The sequence below is a fragment of the Colobus angolensis genome, unplaced genomic scaffold (assembly GCF_000951035.1).
Source record: "Colobus angolensis palliatus isolate OR3802 unplaced genomic scaffold, Cang.pa_1.0 Scaffold322, whole genome shotgun sequence".
NCBI lineage: Eukaryota > Metazoa > Chordata > Mammalia > Primates > Cercopithecidae > Colobus > Colobus angolensis.
In genome coordinates, this window is record NW_012116511.1 from 2,983,729 (window position 1) to 3,008,317 (window position 24,589).

General features: G+C 34.9%; 1 protein-coding gene across 1 annotated transcript in view; it reads left to right on the top strand.

The window, feature by feature from the left end:
• Positions 1-24,589, top strand: part of PTPRK (protein tyrosine phosphatase, receptor type, K) — a 587,115-nt gene that overhangs the window by 288,229 nt on the left and 274,297 nt on the right. The window contains exons 4-5 of the mRNA XM_011951661.1: positions 5,071-5,152; positions 7,531-7,646. Coding sequence (XP_011807051.1) covers positions 5,071-5,152; positions 7,531-7,646 — 198 coding nt within the window. The remainder of the gene's footprint in view (positions 1-5,070; positions 5,153-7,530; positions 7,647-24,589) is intronic.

The window sequence follows — 24,589 nt, forward strand, 5'->3', positions numbered from 1 at the left end:
GCCTTCACCATGTTCTTCATTGCCCAGTATGGTTTCCACTTCTATTCTTCATACAGACCACTCTTTTGGGCACTTGATCTCAATGGCACAAATAAGGGGCATTTTCAATAACCATTTTATGTAGTATTTGACCAGCATTGGGTTCCTGACATCTCTTCCCCTTTAGATACGCTTTTATTAGCTTTTGTGATGCCATATAATTCCATTTTCCTTTTGTAATTCTACATACTTAAATATATATTTTTTCATTTCCCTCTGTCCTCATTGTAGCCTCATTTCCTCAGTCGTGTCAGAGTTGAAAGTATAGGGCAAAGAGAGAAAAAGACTGAGGATACATCTTGTGGAACTACAATGTTTAAGTTTCACATGGTAGAATTCAATTATATGTAATGATGTTTTATATATTTGCACATCTATGTAATGTGTATACACACACACACACATATATATACACACATACACACATGTATATAGTCCTGTTATCATTTGTTGAATGTCTGCTTTTTGATAGACAGTATTTGAGCTTTGAGGACACAAAGTTAACTACAGTTCCTAAATTGGAGGTCGCACCTTGTTATGAGAGATGCAGATGCATGTGCTTTACTGGTACTCATAGGGTTGGATCTGTAGCGTTATTCTATCTTTATGTGTGTTACAGATGCCTATTTTATTTGTTAATGAAATTTGGGCATCGACATTTAGAAACAGGTTTTGATTTGAGCACATTTTTTCCTTGAAGGCAGATGTGTGATTTATTTTGGATGTTAGCAAAATTTAATGTTTAAATATTAAAATAAAAAACAGGAATTTAAGGAGGTTTATAGGAATCAGATACTATTTTATTCATGTGTTTCCAAACTGGGATTGGGGGGTTAGGTTTTTATTGGAGGGAGAAGGGAATGGAAGAAATATGATTTTAGTACATGTATCTTTTATGGCTATTTTCTGCTCATAACAATGGTGCCCCTTAACATAGGATGCTTACTGTGTGTGAGGAGATGTGCTAAATGTTCTATGTGCATTAACTTATTTAATCTTACCTATAAAATTTCCTTTATAGAAGAGGAAATTGAGGTTTACATTTTACATAAGCTAAAGTTACAGTTAAAGGGTATGAGCTAGGCTGGATGTGGTGGCCCATGCCTGTAATCCCAGCACTTTGAGAGGCTGAGGCAAGCAGATCACTTGAGGCTAGGAGTTCGAGACCAGCCTAGCCAACATGTTGAAACACCGTCTCTACAAAAATACAAAAATTAGCCAGGTGTGGTGGCATGTGCCTATAATTCCAACTACTGGGGAGGCTAAGAATTGTTTGAACCTGGGAGGCAGAGGTTAGAGTGAGCCCATATCATGCTACTGCACTCCAGCCTGGGTGACAGACGAAGAGTCTGTCTCATTTAAAAAAAAAAAAATGAATCAAATATATATCTGACTTTGGAGCCTGGGCTCTTAACACTATGATAGATTGAAAGAATATTAAGGGGAATGTTTTTTCAGATTTTTCTAGTATCTGTAATATCTTATATTACGTATTTCATATATTATTTAATCATTTCACATATACCATTCAGTCTTCACAAGAAACCCATGATGTAGGGAAAGGCAGTGTTGTCAAGAGGAGACTACAAAGACCCAAGTTATTAATCACTTGCTTGGGTTACACGTGTTAGTAGACTAACAACCAGACCCCAGGCTTCCGGACACCCAGTTCAGCTTTCCATTATAGGAGACACTTCTGGACTCATTCAGTTTGCTAGAGGAAAAAGTTGTCCTTGTTCTTTAGGATTTCCCATCTCCCCCAAGTGTAATTCAACTTTATTTCACTTATTTAGTTAATAATCCAGGACTGTTGCTGGAGTAGCAAAAATTTGATTAGAATCATCACCTTCGGTGTTTCAGGTAATGGAGTGAAGTAAAAATGGCTTGGAAAGCAGAGCCCGTTCATTCTGCTCCCAGGCTGGCCTCCTGGATGGTTTAAAGTTGACATCTGGTGTGGCTTTCATTGCTCTCTTCTTCTGGGAAGCCTGGTTGACTACTTGACATCAAGCATTAGATCTGACCTGAGCATTAGCCCAAGCTCGCTTTGCGTAATTAAGCTATTGAGATTTGTTTCCCCTGACTGGACAGAAGAGCCCTACAAGTTGAGGGCTCTGTTGAAGTGATAAAGCTGATTAGATCTTTAGCAGTAAAGGAATCTGATCTTAGAAATTTCTTCTAGCTCTCGTTAATGAGGCAAAGACAACGTTTAGCAGGGAAAATGAGGTCACTAAGAAGAGAAACTTTTTTTTTTTAAAATAAAGAACCAATTTTGCCTCCTTTAAAATCAAGGCCTCAATTTATTGTCCTGAATAAAGCTCAATTTAAATGAACACATATGAAACTTTTTCTCAGGGGTGTAGTAATCTTGTTTAAAGTACAAGATTAAAGTACAACAATTCAAGAAAGTGAAGCTAAGATAGACCTAGAAGTTAAAATAATTTAATGAATACTGACAACAAAACTGAAATAACCAACAATGATGTATATTTATTATTAGAATGTAATTTTTTTAAAAAATGATTTTTAAAAACTTTTTTTCTGTAACTTCTCTTTGCTTAAACCACTAATCAAACATATAAAACTTATTTTCCTAAGATACATTTATACAGACTTCAGGTATTAACACTGTTGACAATCACACTTTTTAGTTTAGATAGCACCTTTCCGTATGCTACTATTTAATCCTTAGAAAAGTTTTTCTGAAAGCTGTATTATATTCATATTAGGGGGTTAAGACTTAGCTCTAAAAGTTTCAAATCTCAAATTTATGTGAATCCTTAAGAATCTGTAAACAGGAGAGCTTGGAGTATAATACAGGTTTTTTTCACTCCTGAGAAAGTGGTCTGTACCAGAGTTGTCTCAAGTTATACATTATTTAAAGTCTTTGATCCTATCCTTATTTCTTGCTAAGCTCTTGTTCCAGTATTTAGAAAATGACATAGGAATTACGTTCCCACCAAATACATTTATGTGAAATATAAATCATATGCATACGCATATTGTGAACCTCCTGTGTTCATAGATAGCCATCCTTCCATCATGAAGCATTCTGCTTACCACAAAGACCCCATCCTCCATCTCACTCTCATTTTATTCCAGTAAAAAATCAATTGTCACAAAGGGCAAGCTTGGAGTAGAAAAGAAGTAACACAGGTGGTTTATGATTGGGACAGTTGGAGGGGAGATGAGCCATCCATTCCGGTGCCTTACCTTGTCTCATTGTTACTGACTTTGGGGTGGTTGTAAGAGTATGGTGTGAGACTGGAAAGGGTTTAATGGAACCATACTGCTGTCTTATCAATATAATGTCTAGTCAGTGTGCTAGTTAAAATGAAATTCATTTTTTGAATTTAAAATTTATTTAACATTTTAGACATTTAAAGGAAATATAAACTCTGAAGTCTACTTAAATGAAATACTCTGTGTCTTCTTTTTCTTGAGAGGCAATGTAGTAAAGTTTTCAAAAACAACCAAGAGGCAGGATAGCTCGGACCATTCCCGGCTTCACCACTTGTTAGCTTTTATGCCTTGGTTCAATTACTTTTCTTTAAAATGATCATGAAAATAATACCTACCTCATATGATTGTAATGAGGATTAAATCAGTTTATGTGTATGTATGTGTGTGATTGTGTATAGCTTGGGACAGTCTACTTTATATAGTAAGTGCTTGACAAATGTTACTTATTATCAGCCCAGTTAATCAAGGTTCTCCTCCTCCACCAGAGTAAAAATGTCCTGGCAGAGTTTACCGGAGAATACCTAAGAGCTAACCCCAAGTGATGCTTACTAGTTTTGGTTTCTCTTGACCTCTTTCTTGTATTAGATATTATTTGCCTTTACCTATGTTTTTTTGGAAAAGTCAGCCTCCCAAATTTTCAAATTGCTGTTCTATTTCTGCACAACTACACCAAGCTTTCATGGTTTTCACCTCCTCCTGCTAGAGGTTTTCACCACTTCCTAATAGAGATTTTCAGGCTGTACTAAGCTAGAACCATAGCCTGATCTCAGAATTGGCAGATACTCCCATGGGAAAGAATAAAATGGCTGGAGATTATTAGATAGCATCAGAGAGGCTCTCACCTCCTAAAATGTGTGTGCATCTGGATGCCATTGTTTACACACATATCTGAAATCTTTAAATTATTGTTATTATAATATGCCTGGCCTTTTCTAATCCTTTTATTAGGAGTGTTGGCCTGCTTGAAACCTCCTGGTACCACCCTTCCTTTCTTAACCATTCGATGTTGACTTTATATCCCTTGGTGGCCTTTTCAGTCTTGACCTTTCATTTCCAGTAGTTTTCTTCTCTTATTTATCTTCTTATGCCATCTTACTCACCAATCACTTTAACTTTCAAATCAGTAGCTTATTCCCTTCCATGGAGTTAACTGATATCCTTCATCAGATAACTTTGAAATTTATACCTTTATTTTACACTGATAATCTTCTCTTCCAAATGTATTACTTAAGCATTTTCCCCTGTGTGTATCATAGGCAAATAAAATTTGAAATGTTCTAAACGTACTTCATTACTTTCTCCCTCGTTTTGTTTCCCTTTCTGTATCAAATTTCCTTGAAACTTCAGCTATTTAAAACTCAGATTATTTTATTAATGTGTTCAGTGGTTTGCATACTACTTAGCACACAGTAGGTGCTCCATGTATGTTAAGTAAACAACAAAAATGGAGAAAGTCAATAGGCGAAAGTTTACTTTTAAAGAGATTTTCCATGTCTGCCTAGTCATTCTGTTCCTATATATTTCCTCTTCAGGAAATATAGCAATATTTGATAATAGCTATTTTAAAAATGTAAGCTGTTTAACCTCTGTAATGTAATTGTTCTTCAAATTTTGTTTTTTGATTTGTTTATGTATACAAGATTTAGGAAATTACTTACATTAAAAGGTTAAATTTTTAATTCTTACTGAACAAAAATTAGATTCACTTTTGCATATATTTAGCTATTCCCCTCCACTGTAGACATTCTTTGAAAATGATTGTTGTAAATCTTTTCTGTTTCTCTTTGACAGGTAATATTTGAAGCTGAAGTCTCAGGAGGGAGAAGTGGTTATATTGCCATTGATGACATCCAAGTACTGAGTTATCCTTGTGGTAGGTTGTGATTAAGAATTGTATTTTTCTATGTCCTTTCAACACTTGCCTTATATTGGCAGTGACGACTGTTTGTGTATCACTTGGTTATTGCTGTCTCTCTTGTTATTGTTAGTCCTAGCCTTCTGTTGAGTTTTAAAAGAAAACTGATATATTTCTAGAGTTTTTGAATCAAATATTTTTCAGACTTGTAACTAATTGTATACATATTAGGAGATTCTTTTAAATTTTTTCGTTACTGAGAACAAAATATACATGCAAAGGCAGCTGTCAGGAGGACTTGTTCATTTTTTTGGCACTATTAAATTGTCTAGGAAAACAGAGAAGAATAACAAATCAGTTCAACAGAAAGGAAAATATAAAGAAGCCTCATGAAGCTATTTGATCTGCTAAGTTGAGGGCTGGGTTGAAATTAAGAGAAATAATTAGTTCATCTTATTCCAAATTTAGGACTACTTTTTTTTCCTCTGCCATAATAAATACCTGGCTAACTCATGAGGTCAGGAGTTTGAGACCAGTCTGGCCAAAATGGTGAAACCCCATCTCTACCAAAAATAAAAAAAATTAGCCAGGCGTGGTGGTGTGCACTTATAATCCCAGCTGCTCAGGAGGCTGAGGCAGGACAATCACTTGAACCTGGGAGGTGGAGGTTGCAGTGAGCGGAGATTGCACCACTGCACTCCAGCCTGGGCAACCAGAGCTAGACTCCATCTCAAAAAAAAAAAAAGAAAAATAGAAAGCAAACGAAACAAGAAACTCGGTTTATTAATACACAGTTTTGTTATGCCCTTAGATGGACCTTGGTTGGCCTTCAGACAGTGTACCTAAATTTGTGTTTACATCACATTCCATGAAAAACAATTACTGCCTGCATTCAACAGAGCCAGGCAAAAACAGCTGGCATAAATTCAGTCTTTGCTTGTATTTCCCAATAGCAGCATTTTATAGGGCCTGCAAGTTCTGGATTATCTGTTCAGCAGTCCTCTCTAAGAAGCATCTCTAACACATTGTAAGCAGCAGGCAGGGGCCCCTTGTGAGGGCCAAGGCCTGTGCTCCTGCTGAGTGCTTGTCAGACTCTAGTGCTTCAGAATCACCTACAGCTGTGGTAAATCACAGATTGCTTGGCTCTTCCCCTGATTCTGATTCAATAGGTCTGGGGTGGGGCCTGACAATTTGCATTTCTGATTCCAGTGCAGCTGATATTGCTGGTCTAGAGTTCGTAAATTGAGAACTGCTGCTTTAGCTCATGTTCCAACTCAAGAATTCCTTATTTTAAATCTCTTCCTGAGAGGTAAGGCACTAGAGAAAGATGTAGCCAGTAAGCGTCAGATTATATATACCATGTGGTGGTTGGTAAGAAAAAAGAGAACAATGGTGGTTGGTAAATTCTAAGAAAAAAGAGAACAAAATCATCTCACTTAGAGTCCAGGTGGGTTTACTAAGTTCTTTCAATCTGTAGTTTAAGAGAACTGTGTTTTTATCTACTGTTCATTTTTCACTTTTTGAATGATAGGTGTTAAGGAAAGGCTTTCATAAGTATGTAGAAAATTGTGAATTGAGCACAACAGCAGTTTTAGGGTGATATGGTCCTCCATGAGCTTTTCTTTTTACTCATGAGCATTAGCTTTTGCTGTTTATATAAATTTCCTTTCAATGGGAAACATGGATAAGGCTTCAGTTTTAAAAGGTAGTTTCAGAGAATACTTGATAGTCATAAATCTCACTTATATTTTGACTGCAGTCATGATTTTTGTTAGTCTAGTATGGGTATTTATTTTGGATTCATATACTATGGTTATAATGGAACAGGAATAAACTTACCAGTTTCTATTTGCAAGAGACAAAAAATATTCCCTTGTTCTTTGAAATGCTGGAGGGTTATAACTACTGATTATTTTTTTTTTAATAAAGATCTAACTGCTTAAAATGTAGCCTAATAAGTTCAATGGCCGTGTAACTGTCAGTAGTTTAGAAATCATTATATGTTTTCATTATATCTTTATATTAGGCTCTGATTTCATGTCAATTTGATCTCTTTTGGTTGCTTTGACTTGTAAGCTTGTAACTGTTTTATTACCATCCATATGCAACATGCCATGGCAGCAGTTCAGTAGCAGTTGTTGAGTGCTCACTCTGTAGAGAACAATACTCCAGCAATTATGGACAGTAAGTAACAGAGCTCCTGAGAAAAAGAGAACCATGAGAGTCACAGAGGAAATGGTGTCTTCTGGCACAAAAAAGCCCCTCAGTTTTCTTCTTTCTGATGTTAGTCTTGACCAAAGGTAAAAACACTAGCGATAATTTTCAGCTGCAGAAAAGTAACATGGCATGTTTTCTTCATGTGAAAACAAATACATTTTTTTTTCCTCCCTTCACAGATAAATCTCCTCATTTCCTCCGTCTCGGGGATGTAGAGGTGAATGCAGGGCAAAACGCTACGTTTCAGTGCATTGCCACAGGGAGAGATGCTGTGCATAACAAGTTATGGCTCCAGGTAAGGCCAAGTTGGCAGCTGAGCTAAAGAGTATACTTTATGTTTTAAAAAAATTACAACAGGACTGTTTTGTGGTCTCATCCTTTTGAGTGTGTGCGCGTGCGCGTGCACGCATGTGGTGGGACAGGCTGTCTGCATGAGTTTAATTCATATTAGAGGTTTCCCTTTCTGAAATAAAATACACAGGAAAATAATAAGTATTTTTGTTAGTATCTACTGAAACATAATTCTCTGTTATATTCGAACTGCAAAAAAAACTCTAGATCCATTTGAAATATGAATAAGAATGAGATATTTTCTTATTTAATAATATTTTTAAAACCGAATTTACAAGAGTTAAGTAGGAACTGTCATACTCTGATAAATTTTTTAAAGTATTTTAAGAAACCCTTGGGAATATTTCAGGAACTATGAATTGGAAGAGAGCCAATTAAATTTTTGAGTTTGAAGGTTAATACCAGATCTGAGGTGAAGACATTTGCCTTGCACATATTAAGTCCTTAATATATTTGTGTTTAATTATGATTTAACATACATGTTGGGGGAACTGTAAATGGTGCATATAAGCAGATTTAAAAGAATCAGAGAGAACTAGAGACTAAGAAATATGCCTTGCCTTCAGGGAATTTATAGAAAGTCTACCTGTCAGTGCTAGAGTGCTGGGGGCTGGAAAGAGCTGAGCGCAGCTCTAAAGCCAGGAAACTGGGCCTAAAAGAGATGGCTATTGAGCTAAATATTTGAAGCTAGATGATATGTAAGTAATAATATTCTCTGAGCACCTCTATTATTATTTTTTAGGTTCTCTGCATCAGAATGAGGAAAGTGATTTAATTAGTTGTGAATTTTAAATTCGTGGGAATGCCAATAGAAACCAAAAAAAAATCCTGATAAAATGAGCTTAGTTTCTTTAACATAGACATCATGATTTATTTTACTACATCCTTTAGATAGGTGAAGGTAGTGTTGGGGATAATTATTAGTTTGCGGGTGGTTTTAATGAAGGTTATAATAAATGAATATTGAAATAATACGTTATAGTGTCTGATACTGTGCTGGGTGTTGTATGTGTGTTATTTCATCAAGGTCTTACAGCATTCCAATTGGAGGTTACAACAGGTGTACTTCATAGTAATCTAATTATTATTACTTTTATAACTCATTTGATTTTCAGATATCAGGATACCATATTTTGTGTCCAAATATGAAAAGGAAATGAGGGTCCTTTTTTTCTGTGATTATGGTAATTTCTCCTACAGAGACTGAAAAATAGGATAATTTTTCCTGGAAAGCGTATTATATGATGTGCAACCTGTCTTATCAACTAATTGTCAAGTCAGTTTTCTTATTTCTCTCTCTATGCCTAAATAATAGTTTAAGAATGATTTTAGATATATGTTTTGCTAGTGATTTTTTCATTTAGATGGGAACATTAGCTGGCATTTAGCTTTAGTTGTGAGCTATATGGTCTTTTCTTGGAGACTAGAGGCTCTGTAGGTCTGCCCTTGGTTTTATGCCTCAGGATTTAATGTGACATTGAAATAAAAAGGGTTTTGTATCCTCAGTCACCAGCTGCCTTGTGGCAACAAAGACTTTCTGGACCCTGCTGGTCTGAGTGGGTGGTAGTCCAAATACTGCTCCTTTTTTGTTTGTTTGTTTGTTTGCTTTCTATTTTGTAGATAGTCCATTTCATGATGGTTTAAAAAAATTTTCCTCCTGCCATTTTTTCTAACAAAGATGAGAGATAAAATATTCTATGAGACCTCTATGTTGCTTTCTCCCCTACTTCACCTCCTCACCTCTCTTTTTTTTTTTTTTTTTTTTGGTGTCTGCTACAGAATGGTGAATTTGTGTATTTCTCTTCCACTTTGACATGAGCATTGCCTCATTCTTCAGTAGTGTGCATATTCATCTTAATTTATTCAAAAGCTATTTTACCTTTCCAGTTATACCACATCAATTACCTTAACTTATTCTTTTACATCACTCTTCTCAATGTACAAGAAATATTGAAATCTATCTTAGGGTGTTTTCAAATTAAAATAAGAACTTTTACTATGAAATTATGTGAAAATGAACCAGATAAGATTGATCATTACATATCAATCAATTAGAAGGTGGCAGTGACTTAAAAAACTTGCCCACCTTTTGCTGAATGTAAAAAAACATAATAAAGCAGGAAGAATTCTGGTTCCAAAGTGAATCTACCAGCTAACTCATGCAAACAGATGTCAGATTATTTTCATTTCATGTAGAATAACAACCTAGAGTTCAGGAAGCCCAGTTCTTAATTCTAACTTTAACTCTAACCCTCCTAAACCTTTTAACCCTGTTAATTGCAGTGGCCTTAGAGATTTCATTTATGTGTTCTGGGACTCAATTTGCTTATTTATAAAAGGAGATTCTGAACAGACACTAAAATCCTTTCCAGCTGTAAGATGCTAAACTAGGTGTTTAGGTTATTTTTGGTGGCTTGAAACATGGCCTTGATAACCTTTTTGTGTGGAAGAATGAAAAAGTCTTGTTATTCGTTTTGCATGGGGAAAAAATGGTACCTTAAATTAAGTATCATTGTGAGAACAAATGCTCAAAATATCTGCTGCTAGTACTGAGAATGAATGTACTTGAAGCGCTCAATGAAAGGTCATTGCAGAAGTAATGGAAGGTCATTACATCACAGAAGTAATGGAATAATACAGCAGTTGTTATACCTGCCATGGTCAGGTAAAATACCAAATGGCAATCAACTTTGTATGTCCTCCAAATAACTTACATTATGTAGTATTGAGTTTCAATTGGCAAAATGTTGTCTAAATATGGGCTAAAGTAACAAAGACTAGAAAAACAACCAATTTTCTATTTAAAAGGAAAAATGATACACTATAACTCTGTGAAAGGTGTACAGAATGTAATACTTGATCATATTTGATATTTAAAATAATTTATTATGGAAAAACTGAATAATTTATCTTACTTGTGTATTCCTTCTGGGTTATAATTAATATATCAGTCATTGTTGTCTAAAATGATATATAAATTGAGTAAATTGAAAAATGTAGGGAAAAATGCAAACGATGAGTGACCTGAATTAATCCAGGATAATTTCATAATGCACATTATGGTGGTTCTGAAAATGTCTATAGGAAATGATCTTTCTTGTAAGAATTGGATTATACAATTATAGAGTATTTGAAGTAGGTTTTCTGTATTTGTAGATATGTAGGAAACCATGACAAACTACATAAACCAGATCAACCTTCTTGTACATGCTAAATGAAGTAATGATACATAAAACAACATCAAATGTTTTTATAAGTCTGAGTGTCAGTAGACTAAAAATATGGTGAAATCATGAGGTTTTCTGGAACGTAGTTTTTAAAAGTATGTTATTCAGTACATTTATGCACTAAAAGAAATTTAGAATAAAGTCTTTAGTCACCCTTAGAGAATTTCCAGATTATTTTTCAATTGAGAGCTCAGTGAAGTAGCATGTATTCTTGATGTAAACATAATATGTTTTGGTTAATGATTTGTAAATTTTTCCACATGAACAGACATTTTTCAAATCTTGTAAGTTGTAGAACTAAGCCATTTTAATTTTATAGTAGTGCTCTCCTGTCCTTGAGGGATACATTCCAAAAAGCCCAATGGATGCCTGAAACCACACATAGTACCAAACCCCACATATACTGTTTTTTTTCCTACATATACATACCTATGATCAAGTTTAATTAATAAATTAGACACATAACAACAATAATAAAATAAAGCAATTATAACGATATACTGTAAAGTTATATGAATGTGATCTCTCTCAGCATCTATCTTTGTACTTTACTCACCCTTCTTAGGATGAAGTAAAATGATAAAATAACTCACATAATGAGAATAAGTGAGGTGAATGACGTAGGCAGTGTGATGTAGCATTAGGCTACTATTGGCCTTCTGTCAATATGTCAGAAGGAGGTTTGCTTGGGGCTATCCTGGATCATTGAGCCATGATGATTTTGATGGTTGGGATGTCAGAAACACGCAATGTCAATGACTAACAAATGAGGGAAGGCACAAGATTTCATCACGCTACTCAGAGTGGAGTGCAATTTAAAACCTATGAATGGTTTATTTCTGGAATTTTTCATTTAATATTTCAGACTGTGATTGACAGAAGGTAACTGCAACTGCCCAAAGTGCGACCTTGGATAAGGAAGAATTTCTGTATTCCTGAGAAACTTTCAATGATACAGAATTTGTGATTCATAACTTGAAGCTATGATAAAGCTCTACTTATGGGAAACAAAATCAAAAGTGAAATTATAACATATAATTTACACTGGAATGAAATAATAAAAGCATCTGGTTATATTCCTGAGACGTGTCAAATAATTTTCTTACAGGAAAAATAAAAATTAGGTTGTACACTTTTATAGGCTAGAAATGTTGGTTATTTTTAAAATTTGAATTTATTTTTGAATTATTTTCAATATTTATTGAATATATTTAAAATTCAAAACTTTTCAAAAATATTCAACTATTTCAATATATGAATATTTTTAATATTTTTTAATTATTTTTTAAATTTTTAATATCAAATTATCAGTACATACTTGTACATATTTATGGGGTACATGTTATATTTTTGGAACAAGCATACAATGTGTAATGATCCAATTAGGGTAACTGGGGTATCTATAACCTCAAGTATTTATTATTTCTTTGTGTTAAGAACAGTCCAATTCCACTCTTTAAGTTATTTTGAAATATATGATAAATTGTTTACTATAGTCACCCTATGGTGCTACTGAACATTAGATTGTAACTCTTACTATTATGAACACTGGATAAACTGATTGTAGGAAAAAGCAAATATATAGGCAACAAATGAACATATAGTATAGCAGTTCCATACCTAAGTATTTACCCAAGAGAAATTAAGACATGTGCCCACCAAAAGACTTGTACAAAGAAGCCTATAACAGCTTTATTAATAATAACTGATAATTAGAAAAAACCTAAATGTCCATGAACAGGATAATAGACAATTTGTGTCTCATTCAAACAATGAAATACTGCTTAGCAATAAAAGAATGAACTGCTGATAATGCAACAGCGTGAATGGATCTCAGCATTGAGATTTTGGAAAGAGGATAGACACGAAAAGCTTATATACTTTATGATTTCATTTACATGAAGTTTCAGAAGAAACAAAACTAACCTGTAGTGATAGAAATCAGAACACCTGTTGCCTGTGGGGACTAAGGATTGATTGGATGTGGGCAGGGGGAAATTCTCTAGGGTAATGTTAATGTCATATATATTGACTGGGGTCTTGGTCTATGAGTGTACATACATTTGTCAAAGATTAAGATCTGTCCAATTTACTCTCTCTCTCTCTCTCTCTCTCTCTCTATATATATATATATATATATAATTTTTACCTGATTAAGACACAAATGAGAACAAAGTGAATAAGTGACACATTTTATCAAATAACAAACTTACTGGCAGTGCTAATCAAGCCATACATTTGTCAAAGATTAAGATCTGTCCAATTTACTCTCTCTCTCTCTCTCTCTCTCTCTATATATATATATATATATATATAATTTTTACCTGATTAAGACACAAATGAGAAAAAAGTGAATAAGTGACACATTTTATCAAATAACAAACTTACTGGCAGTGCTAATCAAGCCATAGATGGTAATAGCCTACAGGCATTACTTGCGTTTTTGTCCATCTTGTCTATTTCAAGTGATTTGATTAGGTTCAATGGTAATTTGTAATCATTAGTCTAACTTGAAATAAACATGTTCTGAGTTTCTGCTTTAAGAACACCTTATAACTTGAGGATATGAAAGGGTTGTAACTGGGTTTGGACTGAAAGTTTTGTATTAGTATTCTGTCATGAAGGTCCAGTATAAGTAGACACCTACAAGGTAAATCAAATAGAGCCTATTGCTGCAACATCTGTCAGACCACATGCTTTGGCTTCAGGTTCAGTGTAGAAACTAAAATACTAATGACCCCATCCATCATTACAGCACTTGGCAGGCATGCATCATTGAATTGGACAGAGAAATTCAACAGTGGAGTTATTGAAAGTAGGGAATTGTGTGGGTAGATTTGGTGGCACCATTTGTTTTGGTGAACTGAAAAGAGGCTGTTTAATGTGTGATTGGTAATCCTATGCAGATTGCCATCAAAGCTGTGGCAATTGGGCCAATCTGTCAGTAATCGCTGCAGGTGCTGGCACTGTGCCTCCTCCGTGGGCCTGCCAAAACAGGAGAGTCAGCCGCCGCTTCACCCTTGGTGAGGCTCATCATTGCTAGAATAGTATGATACAGCTAGTTGCTCAGCCAAAGGAAATGTCATTCCTTATGGAGCAACACATAATTTAAGCAATGGCTTGAGAGTACTAATTGGAGAGTGAAATCAGTAAAATGAGATGCAAATTGCTCTCAAAAACAACCAGAGAGAGGCTGACCCCCTATGGTACCAACCGTTGTCAGTGAAAGAGCAGTGAAAGTGGTTGGTCTAAAACTTCTGACTACATAGTGTGTTACCTGTTCAGGGAAACGCCGAAGCCTTGTTCCTATACTCCATGCAAACATCACGACATAGTAGTGGGAATCTAAAGCATGATTTCTAAACAACTGAGTTAATTGGGAAGCACAAAGACTTTAGCTGATGACAACATAGCACTACACTCTTTCAGAGGCCAAGTAGTTATGGCTCACAGTGCTCTTTCTGATGCCCCCGTGCTGTAGTATTTTTCTGTGCTTATTTATATTGCCATTTGGCAGGCCTAGATGTTTGTAGCATATTTAATTTCTGCAAGAGATTTTACTATCCTGACACTATGTATTTTAGGAAAAAAATTGATAATTTTCCATTTATTATAATGAAGGTAAGCTTCCTGAAGAAATTACTGCATGCTTAGGAACTGCAGTTTACAGTGAGAAATTCTTTGGAAACTAATTTGAGAGGAGGTTTTTAAAATCACCTTGATGAAATACATAATATGTGATCAGCTCACGCTAGGTAACATGCATAAAGAAAAAACAATGCAATGCAATACAGTAAAAGTTGCTCTAATGTCTGGACATGGTCAAAGTTCTGACATTTTCTAGGTAAAAGACTTTAATAATGACTGACACACTTCTACAATATTAAAATAACAAAAGGTAGCATATAATTACAAAAAGAGTAAGTAAACTTGAAGAATGATGTCAGAATTGCTAAAGGCACATGGCACAAATATATCTTGAGATTTGTAGAAGACTACGTAAGTGACTTACCACCTTGTAATGTAAGGAATATACAAATGGATTTAATTTGCTCTTTATAGATCCTAAAGTATAATAATGACATGTTTTGAAGCTTATGGTGAGAGCTATAAGCTGCTTATAAGGGAGAACTTTGTAATTGTAGGGCTGTTGAAAGCTACAATGAGCTGCTCTAGGAGGTAGTAAAATTACAATTAGTCCAAGTATCCAAGCATAATCTGGATAAGCACATGCTAGAGATGTAGAAGACATGCAAGCCTGAGGCTACTTTTTAAGATACTTTTGGCCCTAACACGTGATTCTATAACTGCATATGGGAAGTCTGTATAGAATCTAAGGACTGTACTATTTCAGAGATGAGCATGAGCAATGCAGACTGGAGTGTTTGGTGAAATCATTAGAGAAGACTTGATTGAAACTTTGAAGTGTACATAAGACTTGAATAAGCAAAGGTGGGCGTGGTTACTACTGCAGATTCAGAAGGCAGAAAGCACACCGTATGTATGTGTGGGCAGGTGGGATAGAAACCGAAGGAGAAGGATCTTACTGAAGTGGAAGGTTCACCATGAGGAGTGGAGCTAAGCAGAGTTTATGGAGAAGTTATAGACCGTGCTGGAGACTGCTGGAAGAGGAAGAGGCTTCTGTTCTTGGTACAGTCGTCAGGGAATGAGGGCCTGATTCTGGACAGTTTCAGTGGAACTGGAAAATCATGAGTAGGAAAGGGGAGGACAAATCAAGAAACAAAATGGTTTGGGGCCTGGTTTGCACAATTTTATAGAATTTGGGAAGATGTGAGAGTGAAATAGTAAAGACAGCTTTGTACATTTTCTCAGAGTTTATTTTTAAAAGATAGTCAATAAGTTTGTTTTCTTCGTTTCTATTTTTGGAGCTCTTTTGTCTGTTAGAACCATTGTTTTACTTTTTACCTTTTTCTACCTTTATAATTTCATGTAAGTGATCCTCAGTAGGAGTGAAAAATGAGGAGACATTTCAATTCCTTTTGACTCTTTCTAGCTTTAATAAAAATTTACCAAGACAATTTGAAGCTTGTGACCAACTTAAACCTCTGAGTGGCCCAGACGTCACTGAGGAGAATTAGTCTATGGGAAAACTGTTGGTGCCTTCAGCCTTGGCTGCTTCTCTAACTTCTGGCTCACAAGACAGGAGTGTGAGGAGTGCAAACCATGTCCCTTGTGCTTTCCTAGTTTCTTGTCACCTGGTCTAAACCTTAGCTGACAGATGAGTACTAACTTGCTATTTAATTCTAATTTTCTCTGCTTATCTTTTGTTTAAGCAGTAGTGATTTTGCCGTGCATATATTGGTTTACAATTAATTCTGATCCACTTAAGAGACCATGTTCTCTTTGGTAGCTAAGGGCCAACACTCTTGGCGGTCCTGCTTTTCCTTGGGCCATTGGTATATTCTAATTCACGGCATTATCTTCTTTCTGCATAGCTTTATATAAAGAATTCTGCTTATAGGTCTTGAGATAAAGTCACCGATCTCATATCATGGATTATAAGGTTTTCCTTCTACTTTCTGGCATTTTGGATATGTAATGATGAGCATCAGAATGTTTAATCATGTTTATTTTTTAGAATTATTAAATACGCCTGAGGTCATTTTGGTTGATTTTGTGTGGCTTTCTACCATAAAGAGATCAATGCCTTGCAGATATAAAGCTTTCTTTTCCTTCTTTAATAATTTACAAACTCTAAATTTAATGTCTACAGATTTATCAATTCATAATTGATCATAAATGAATAATGTGTATACTATTCTTTACCTTCCTTATCTATTCTCGGAACAGGACTATACAAGCCTGGCAGTCATGGAAGTTCAAGGATTGCTTTTTATCGATATCTAGAAATAATTTACTTCTCTTTCTGTGCAGGAACAATGTGCTCTCCTACTGTTTGTAGAACTGCCCCTTCAGTGTGTTTCTAGGTGTGTCATGTCTACCACTTTATAACGTTCCCGTTGAGCTCCTGGGATCAATATTACAACCTGGAGCATTGGCAGGTCTGGTTTCTTCTTTATGAAAAGTAGTCTGCTGGAAAGATCTAAAATTTACAAAATTATTTTATTGTAAAATAAAACAGAGGTATAGAAAACCACACAAAAATAAAAACTATTATGACTCACTATCGGGTAAACATCACACAGGACAAGAAAGAGAGCTTGCCAGCCATCCCAGAGGCACCTTCCATGTGCTCTGTGCCAGGCATAACAGAGCTGTCTCTCTGCCTCTACAAATAACCACTCTCATGAATTTTAACCCTTGGAGGTTTTTTTGCAGTTATGTATGCATCCCTAGACACCATAGTCTTATCAATTTTTAAAAATAGACATCTTTTTAAGTGGCTTTTAATCTGTAGGTTTGTCCTTTATTCCTTTCCTCACAATTTATCTGTTGAGCCTAAGATGTTTGACTTCTAGCTTCCTCTGTCCACATTTTGCTGATTGCATACTAATGCCCTCTTCAGTTCCACATGTCCCTCTTTCCTCTCTATTTCCTGCATATTGGCAGCCAGATCCAGGGTCAAGTTTGATCCTTTGGCAATGTCATAGGTGGTGCTTGGTATAATAACAGGAGGAACAAAATGTGTCATCTTTCTTTTTGTGATCTTGGCAGTCTCTGATGATTAATACCCATATTTATTCCTGGGGGTAGAAAATTGTGATAGTTTATCTGTTTTTGTTGTTTATTTCTTCTTTTTTTTTTTTTTTGAGATGGAGTCTTGCTCTATCTCCTGGGCTGGAGTGCAGAGGCCGGATCTCAGCTCACTGCAAGCTCCGCCTCCCGGGTTTACGCCATTCTCCAGCCTCAGCCTCCAGAGTATCTGGGGCTACAGGCACCCGCCACCTCGCCCGGCTAGTTTTTTGTATTTTTTTAGTAGAGACGGAGTTTCACCGTTTTAGCCAGGATGGTCTCGATCTCCTGACCTCGTGATCCGCCCGTCTCGGCCTCCCAAAGTGCTGGGACTACAGGCTTGAGCCACCGCGCCCGGCCTGTTTATTTCTTTTCTATTTGTTTAGTTGCTGAAAAGATACATACTCCTCTTGATCTACTATTTGGTTACCCAGTAACACAATTCATTAAGGAAAGGGTAAATACATTCTCCAATCTTTGCTATATTTACTAGTTTTTAGTATGAGTTGGTTTCCTGTTATCCTGCAAATATGACTTATTTTTTTCTTTTAATATCATTATAAACTCATGGATTTAAACATATTTAATGGAGTTTAATTTGTTGCAATTATTATTTCTATTAAATCTTAAATTGTCCCATCTTTGCTTAGTGGGCACCTCTCCAAATTTGCTCCTGATTCTTTTTGATATGATTATTGTAGGCTTTGAGAGCTTCCTTGGTACCTGGTACTGTGAGATGTTTCAAATATTCCTCTGGATGTGGGATCAGTCATTTTTCAGTGATGCCCTGTTTAGGTTTAGTAAGAAATCATATTTCAAGATCATGATGTGGGTTCTGAGGGATACTCATTTCTAGATCTTTTCAGTGAATAGAGCTAAAAAATATATACACATATATTTAACGATAAAATACCTAATGAGTTCATAGGGATATTTCAAGTTGAAGCCTAAAGTTTTCTACTGAATGTTTATCCTATTACAACTTTTCAAATACATTTTATTTCCACACTGATATTCTTGGTTGTCAGTGACACAAGGGAAGATGGATTTAGAATATATCATAATTATACATTGGTTTTTATTTCATATTATTTTGAAACTTGTACTAAAGCTCCATTGTCAGCATATAGCTATTGCATGGATAATATACTCTCTTCTACTTAGCTCTTATTTAGTCTTACTTCTAAATGTAACTATGTTTTTAATATTCAATATTAGTCCACCTGTCGTATCTAGTAATTCTGAACGTCAGAGACACCTCTTCTGTATTTCAAATTCCTTAGGAACTGCTCATGGGAATAATATTCCCTGAGTTCTTAGAGGTTGATAATAGTTTTTTTGTGCCCTTGATTCTTAAGTCGATTTTGCAGTATATAAAATCTTTCATTGATTTTTTTTAAGTAACTTAAATAATGTTACTTCATTTTCTTTTACAGACAAAATAGGTACAGTCAGTCACCATAAAGCCATGGTGGCTGTCTGTACCTCTTTCTTCTAGATATGCAAATAATTTTTGTTTCTAATTAATCTTATCAGAATATGTATCACAGTAAGTCACTCTGAGTTACTATCATCATGTATGTGGTATTTTCTTTATGTAGTTTATACACTTTTTTTAAATTTTAGAAGTTTTTTTTAAAATTATAATTTTTAGTACTTTATCTGTTCCCTTGATCCTGTAGAGACTTCTGTTTTCTCTGTGTTTGATCTTTACCTATCATCATTGATCACTTTCAAATATTTTTATTCTCCTTATTCTAAACATTAAAAAGTACTCCTTTTTGCGCTTTTGTCATTCTTCAGGAATCATCTGTTGAGTTTACTGTAGTTACTCATGATTTCTTTTTTTTTTTTTTTTTTTTTTTTTAATTAGACTTTAAGCTCTGGGGTACATGTGCAGAACATGCAGGTTTGTTACATAGGTATACACATGCCATGGTGGTTCGCTGCACTCATCAACCTGTCACCTACATTAGGTATTTCTCCTAATGTTATCCTTTCCCTAGCCCCCCACACCCTGACAGACTCCAGTGTGTGATGTTCCCCTCCCTATGTCCATGTGTTCTTATTGTTCAACTCCCACTTATGAGTGAGAACTCATAATTTCTAAAATGATATTTCTTTAATTTCTAATTTTCCTGAATTGTCATTTCATTTCTGAGTTTTATTGTTTAAATTAATATTGTTTCATCTCATGAATCATTTCCTTAATATGTTTTAGCTTATCTTGAAATATTATGTTGTGGTTTTGATCTGGTTTGTGGACATATTTTTCTGATTGACTTTCATTGACACTAGGGATCATACTCTGTTCCTTATTTTCTTTTAATCTTATAAAATCTTTATGTGGGTTTGATCTTGATACTTTTAAGTTATTCATTTTTATGTGAAATAAGTTTTCCTGAAGTTTTAAAATGAGGCGGGGTTCAGGAAACTTTAGCTGATTTTACAGATTTCCCTCCTCTGTTGCTTTGAGTTATGTTTTAAAATATGGCAGCTTGCCTTTTGGGATTTCTGGGATTTCCCGCTTTTGTTTAGTCCTTCTATTTCCACATTGTCTTGTTAGTCTATCTGTTATGTGACAGGTTCAGAAAGATTAAAAAACTACACTACTGCCCATCAGCTTCCCAGAATCCCTCAAATCTGATGATTTCATTGCATTTGTCTTCTGGCTTCACCTGCCTTCCCTCTCACTGTGAATTGCATGGTTTTATAGTTGTGGACTCATATACTTCACATTTCTACTTTCTACAGTGCAGTGTGAAGCAACCAGCCAATCCCATTATGTTTCTTTGTTTGACTAAAATGTTCTAAAGTAGCAAATACGTAGTTACCAAAACGTTGCCTTCTATAGATACTTGATTAGGAATATATCTAATAGTGATACTTTACATGCCTCTACTGCTACATCATGTCATGGACTAGTAGTGTCTTCTTTGCCACTGGCAAGAGAGGTTATAGGTACCTTTAAATCTAATCAGATTGAAAAATAAATTTCAGTAAACCCAGAATCAGAACCAAATCAGAAAGTTCATCCATAAAAATCTGATTCTCTAGAAGCACTTCTGGTCCTAAAATCATCTCTATCCCTCAGGCTTCAAGAAAGTAAAGCAGAACACCAGTAGGAGATAGATTTGATTTTATTGAAAAAAATATATATATATATACACACATAATTATAAGATTGTATATAGTAGGATTTTATTTACAAAATTGAAGAGATTTACTGCACGGAATTGGTTTATGTGCTTGTGCAGATTGGCCAGCAAGTCTGTAGTCTGTAGGGCAAGCCCTTGGGGAGGGCAGGCTAAAACACGCATGCTCAGATTGAAGGTGTTGTTCACTAGTAGAATTTCTTCTACTTCAGAGAAGCCTCCCCTCTGGTCTTAAAGCCTTTTAACTGATTTAATCCAGTCCACTCAGATTATCTAGGATAATCTTATTTACTAGATTTTGGATTTTAAGTCCATCCACAAAATGCCTTCACAGGGTCACCTAGTTTAGTGTTTAATGAAATAGCTAGAGATTGTAGCAAAGGCAAGTTCACACATCAGAAGACTAACACACTTATCAAGCAGATTATTTGCTTAGATATTGTTCGGATTATCGTCTTCATAAATTGTGATTATCAGTATTTGCTATGAATACTTTTACACAGTAATCTCAGAAAGTATTCTCATCGTCATTGTTGAATAAACAGGTACAAATACATATCTCCAATGTTAGATGAAAAGGTAGAGATTTGAGAAGTAATGAGAAATTATTCAGTTCACAAACGGTTGCTTCAGGGCTAGAACCTGGGTATCATCCCCAGCAGACATGGTTCTGTCTACTTACACGTGCTTTCTCTTTGTGGCTCCTCTTATTGGTCACCTTTTCTCCCCATTGCAAAGATACCCATGCTTCTTAGGGTGAAATTTCTTTTCTTGTTTAATGGCTGACTTTACATTTTGTTACACTTGATTAATAATTCTGATTCTAGTATTTGCTATCTCCACATTTTTACCCTGCTTTATTTCAGAATTATAATATTCACCGCCTCTTTCTATCTCTGTCAAATACCATTTACCTTCTTCCATCCTTCCATTGCCAGAAAGTCAGTACTTTGAAGTTATTATTGTCATTTCAGTGTATTTTTTTCTAGAACACTATTTACTTACTCTATTGAAATAAGTATAATAATTTCTATGACCATAAATAAGAATAAGTGCTTCTCTCAAAATAATAACATAGTATTTTTAATTTTAGAAATTTCTAAATTAAAGTTTTCTATGAAATCCTTTCATGTTTTTAAAATTGTCTTCAAAATTATTTCATATTCTTAGAATTACAGAATTATTTTGTTTTTTCAATAATAGTGACTGTGATGATGATAATATCTTTATCATCCTGTGAGACTGAAAAAATTTCATACAAATCTTATAGAGCAGACAAACTCCAGTAAGGAACTCTCAGGTCCTTGGGATTAATTTGGCTGGAATATTGTAAATTTCATGTCAGCCTCACTTGGTCATAGTTGTGCAAATTTACTTTGGAATTAATTTTGACAACTCATATGCAGTCTTCTTGATGCTGTTCAACAGGGGCCTAAATATCAAACATAAGAAAATAGGTTCTTTCTAAGCCTTACAATTTTAAGAAGATGAGAGAATCATATATCATTATGTTCCCAGGAAAGTCAATGAAGAAGTAAACATATAAATAAATGTAATTTGATTATTTTCAAGTCAGTAGGCTTGAAATAATCTCGGCATGTATTGTCAGTGTGGCTCTTTTTAGTCTGAAATGAAACTGGGTTAATTTTATTCCTCAAACTTTGAAAAGAGACTCTGAAGTAAAGTGTAGCATATTTTAATTATACCACATTTCTTTTAGGATACTTTCAAGCTGAAAGTAATAGAAAACCAAATGTATTATTTCATTTAACAAAAAGTCCAAAGAGAAGAGGGCTGTAATAATTGTTGGTGTCATTTCAGAGATCTAATCAATAACTTCCCCTGTCTCTCTACCTGATATGCCATCCTAAGTGGGTCAGCATATCCCTTAGATTGGACTGCCTCATGGTGATAAGTCAGCTCTTCCAGGTTTAGGCATGACAGTAAGCAAAAGCAAAGGGAATCCATTTCCTTATATGTCTCCTTAGAAGTGAGGGAACCTTTTTAGAATAACTTGACCAATTCTTATCATACCTCCTTGGCCAGAATATGGACACACACCCCATTTTTAAAACATATCACTATTAGTGGAAAGAAGACTCACGTTAACCTAGTGTTGATGGCCCAGTGTGTTTCCACGTGTAACATCTTGATGCATAACCTAGGGATCTTGTTAAAATGCAGATTTTCATACAGTATATCTAAAGTGATCTCTTGACTCTGCATTTGTAACAATCTGCCAGGTGATGCTGATGCTACTGTTCTGTAGACCACATGGCAAGGTGTTTGGTTAATACCCTGGCTGGTTGAAATAGATGTTGGAGAATCAACCATTATTACCACTATATTCCACTAGGAATGGAACTTGTCAAATGAACACTGTGTGCACTGTGCATGGTGAAGCTTATTGTAGTTGAGGAGAGGAGTGATAACATTGAGGATTACAGTGACTTGCCCAGGGTTACTTGGTAAGTGACAAGTTTTATCCAGCAGCTTGTATTGGAGTAAAAATAAATACAGAAGCCTGAGATGGATTAGGGGGCAGGGTGGGAAGTAGGGAAAAAAAGTAGTGCTACGTTATAATCCCTTGGATCATATATTTGTGTGATTCATTTTTCAGTACTTCTCAGAGTTGGATGTATATTTGCAATGGAGAAATCATATATAAAAACTCAAAGCAGAATGAAGAGCCTATAACTGAAAAACGTAACAGAGGCAGAGGACTATATGCAAACATTGCTTCATGAGAGAGAAATTTACCATTACTTCTTACATTGTCCTTCACTAGCACTGCCTACTCTGATAAGCTGATGGTGTGTAATCAGGAAAAGAGCTATTATTTTGGATTTTAAAAGGAAAAGTTATTTTTGACTTCTAGAATGTACATGTTTTAAATTGTTACCTTTAGCTCTAATGAATTATTGGAAGCCAAGTAAAGAAAGCAATGTCTAATATAGATTGTATTAGCCCATTGGAACAATGCCTTGATTAAACCTCAACACCAAATAATCAATTTGTTGGACAGGAACTGTAATCAAAATGAACATAACAGCTTTGGTTTAGTTTAGAGGAAAGTCTGCTGGATTTTAGGTCATCAAACCTAATTTTGAGTTTTAGTCCTGCTAACAGGCTATGCATCACATTTCTAATCTTAACTTTAATTGGATATGACTGTATCACAAAAGTTCATAAGCAAGAGAAGCCACAGAACCAGTAACAGCTGACATAATATAAGGTACATGGAGGTGCTTATTAAACGACTATTGAAGATAAGCCTGAATATTATGACTCTGTTAATTTTGTTTGTTATTTTATTTCAAGAAATAAATATTATATAAGTCTTTTGTGCTCATTACTTGTATAATATACATCCTATATAAGCATATGTATTTATAATTATATTAGTATATTAATACACACATATAAACATCATGTAATATATCAACTTGGTGATATCTTGACTGGATGAGCTTAAGTATACCCCTCAGCCTCTCTGAGTTGTGGTATAATTAATTACTTCTGAAATAGCTTGGTGTCAGTGATCTCTTGGTGTCCTTGAAATTCAATGTTTTTGTAACCTCCCTTTATTATTAATTTGGATTGATGATTAATATGTATTTTATTGTAACTTATAAAAGCCTAAGGAGGATTTATGTGACTCTTGTCTCTAACATGTTCAGTGAATTTAATTCATTTTAACAAAGTACTTGAGCCACCCACTAAATAAAGATAATATATATTAAATCTTATGGAGGGAAAATATATATATATACACACATAATTATAAGATTGTATATAGTAGGATTTTATTTACAAAATTGAAGAGATTTACTGCACGGAATTGGTTTATG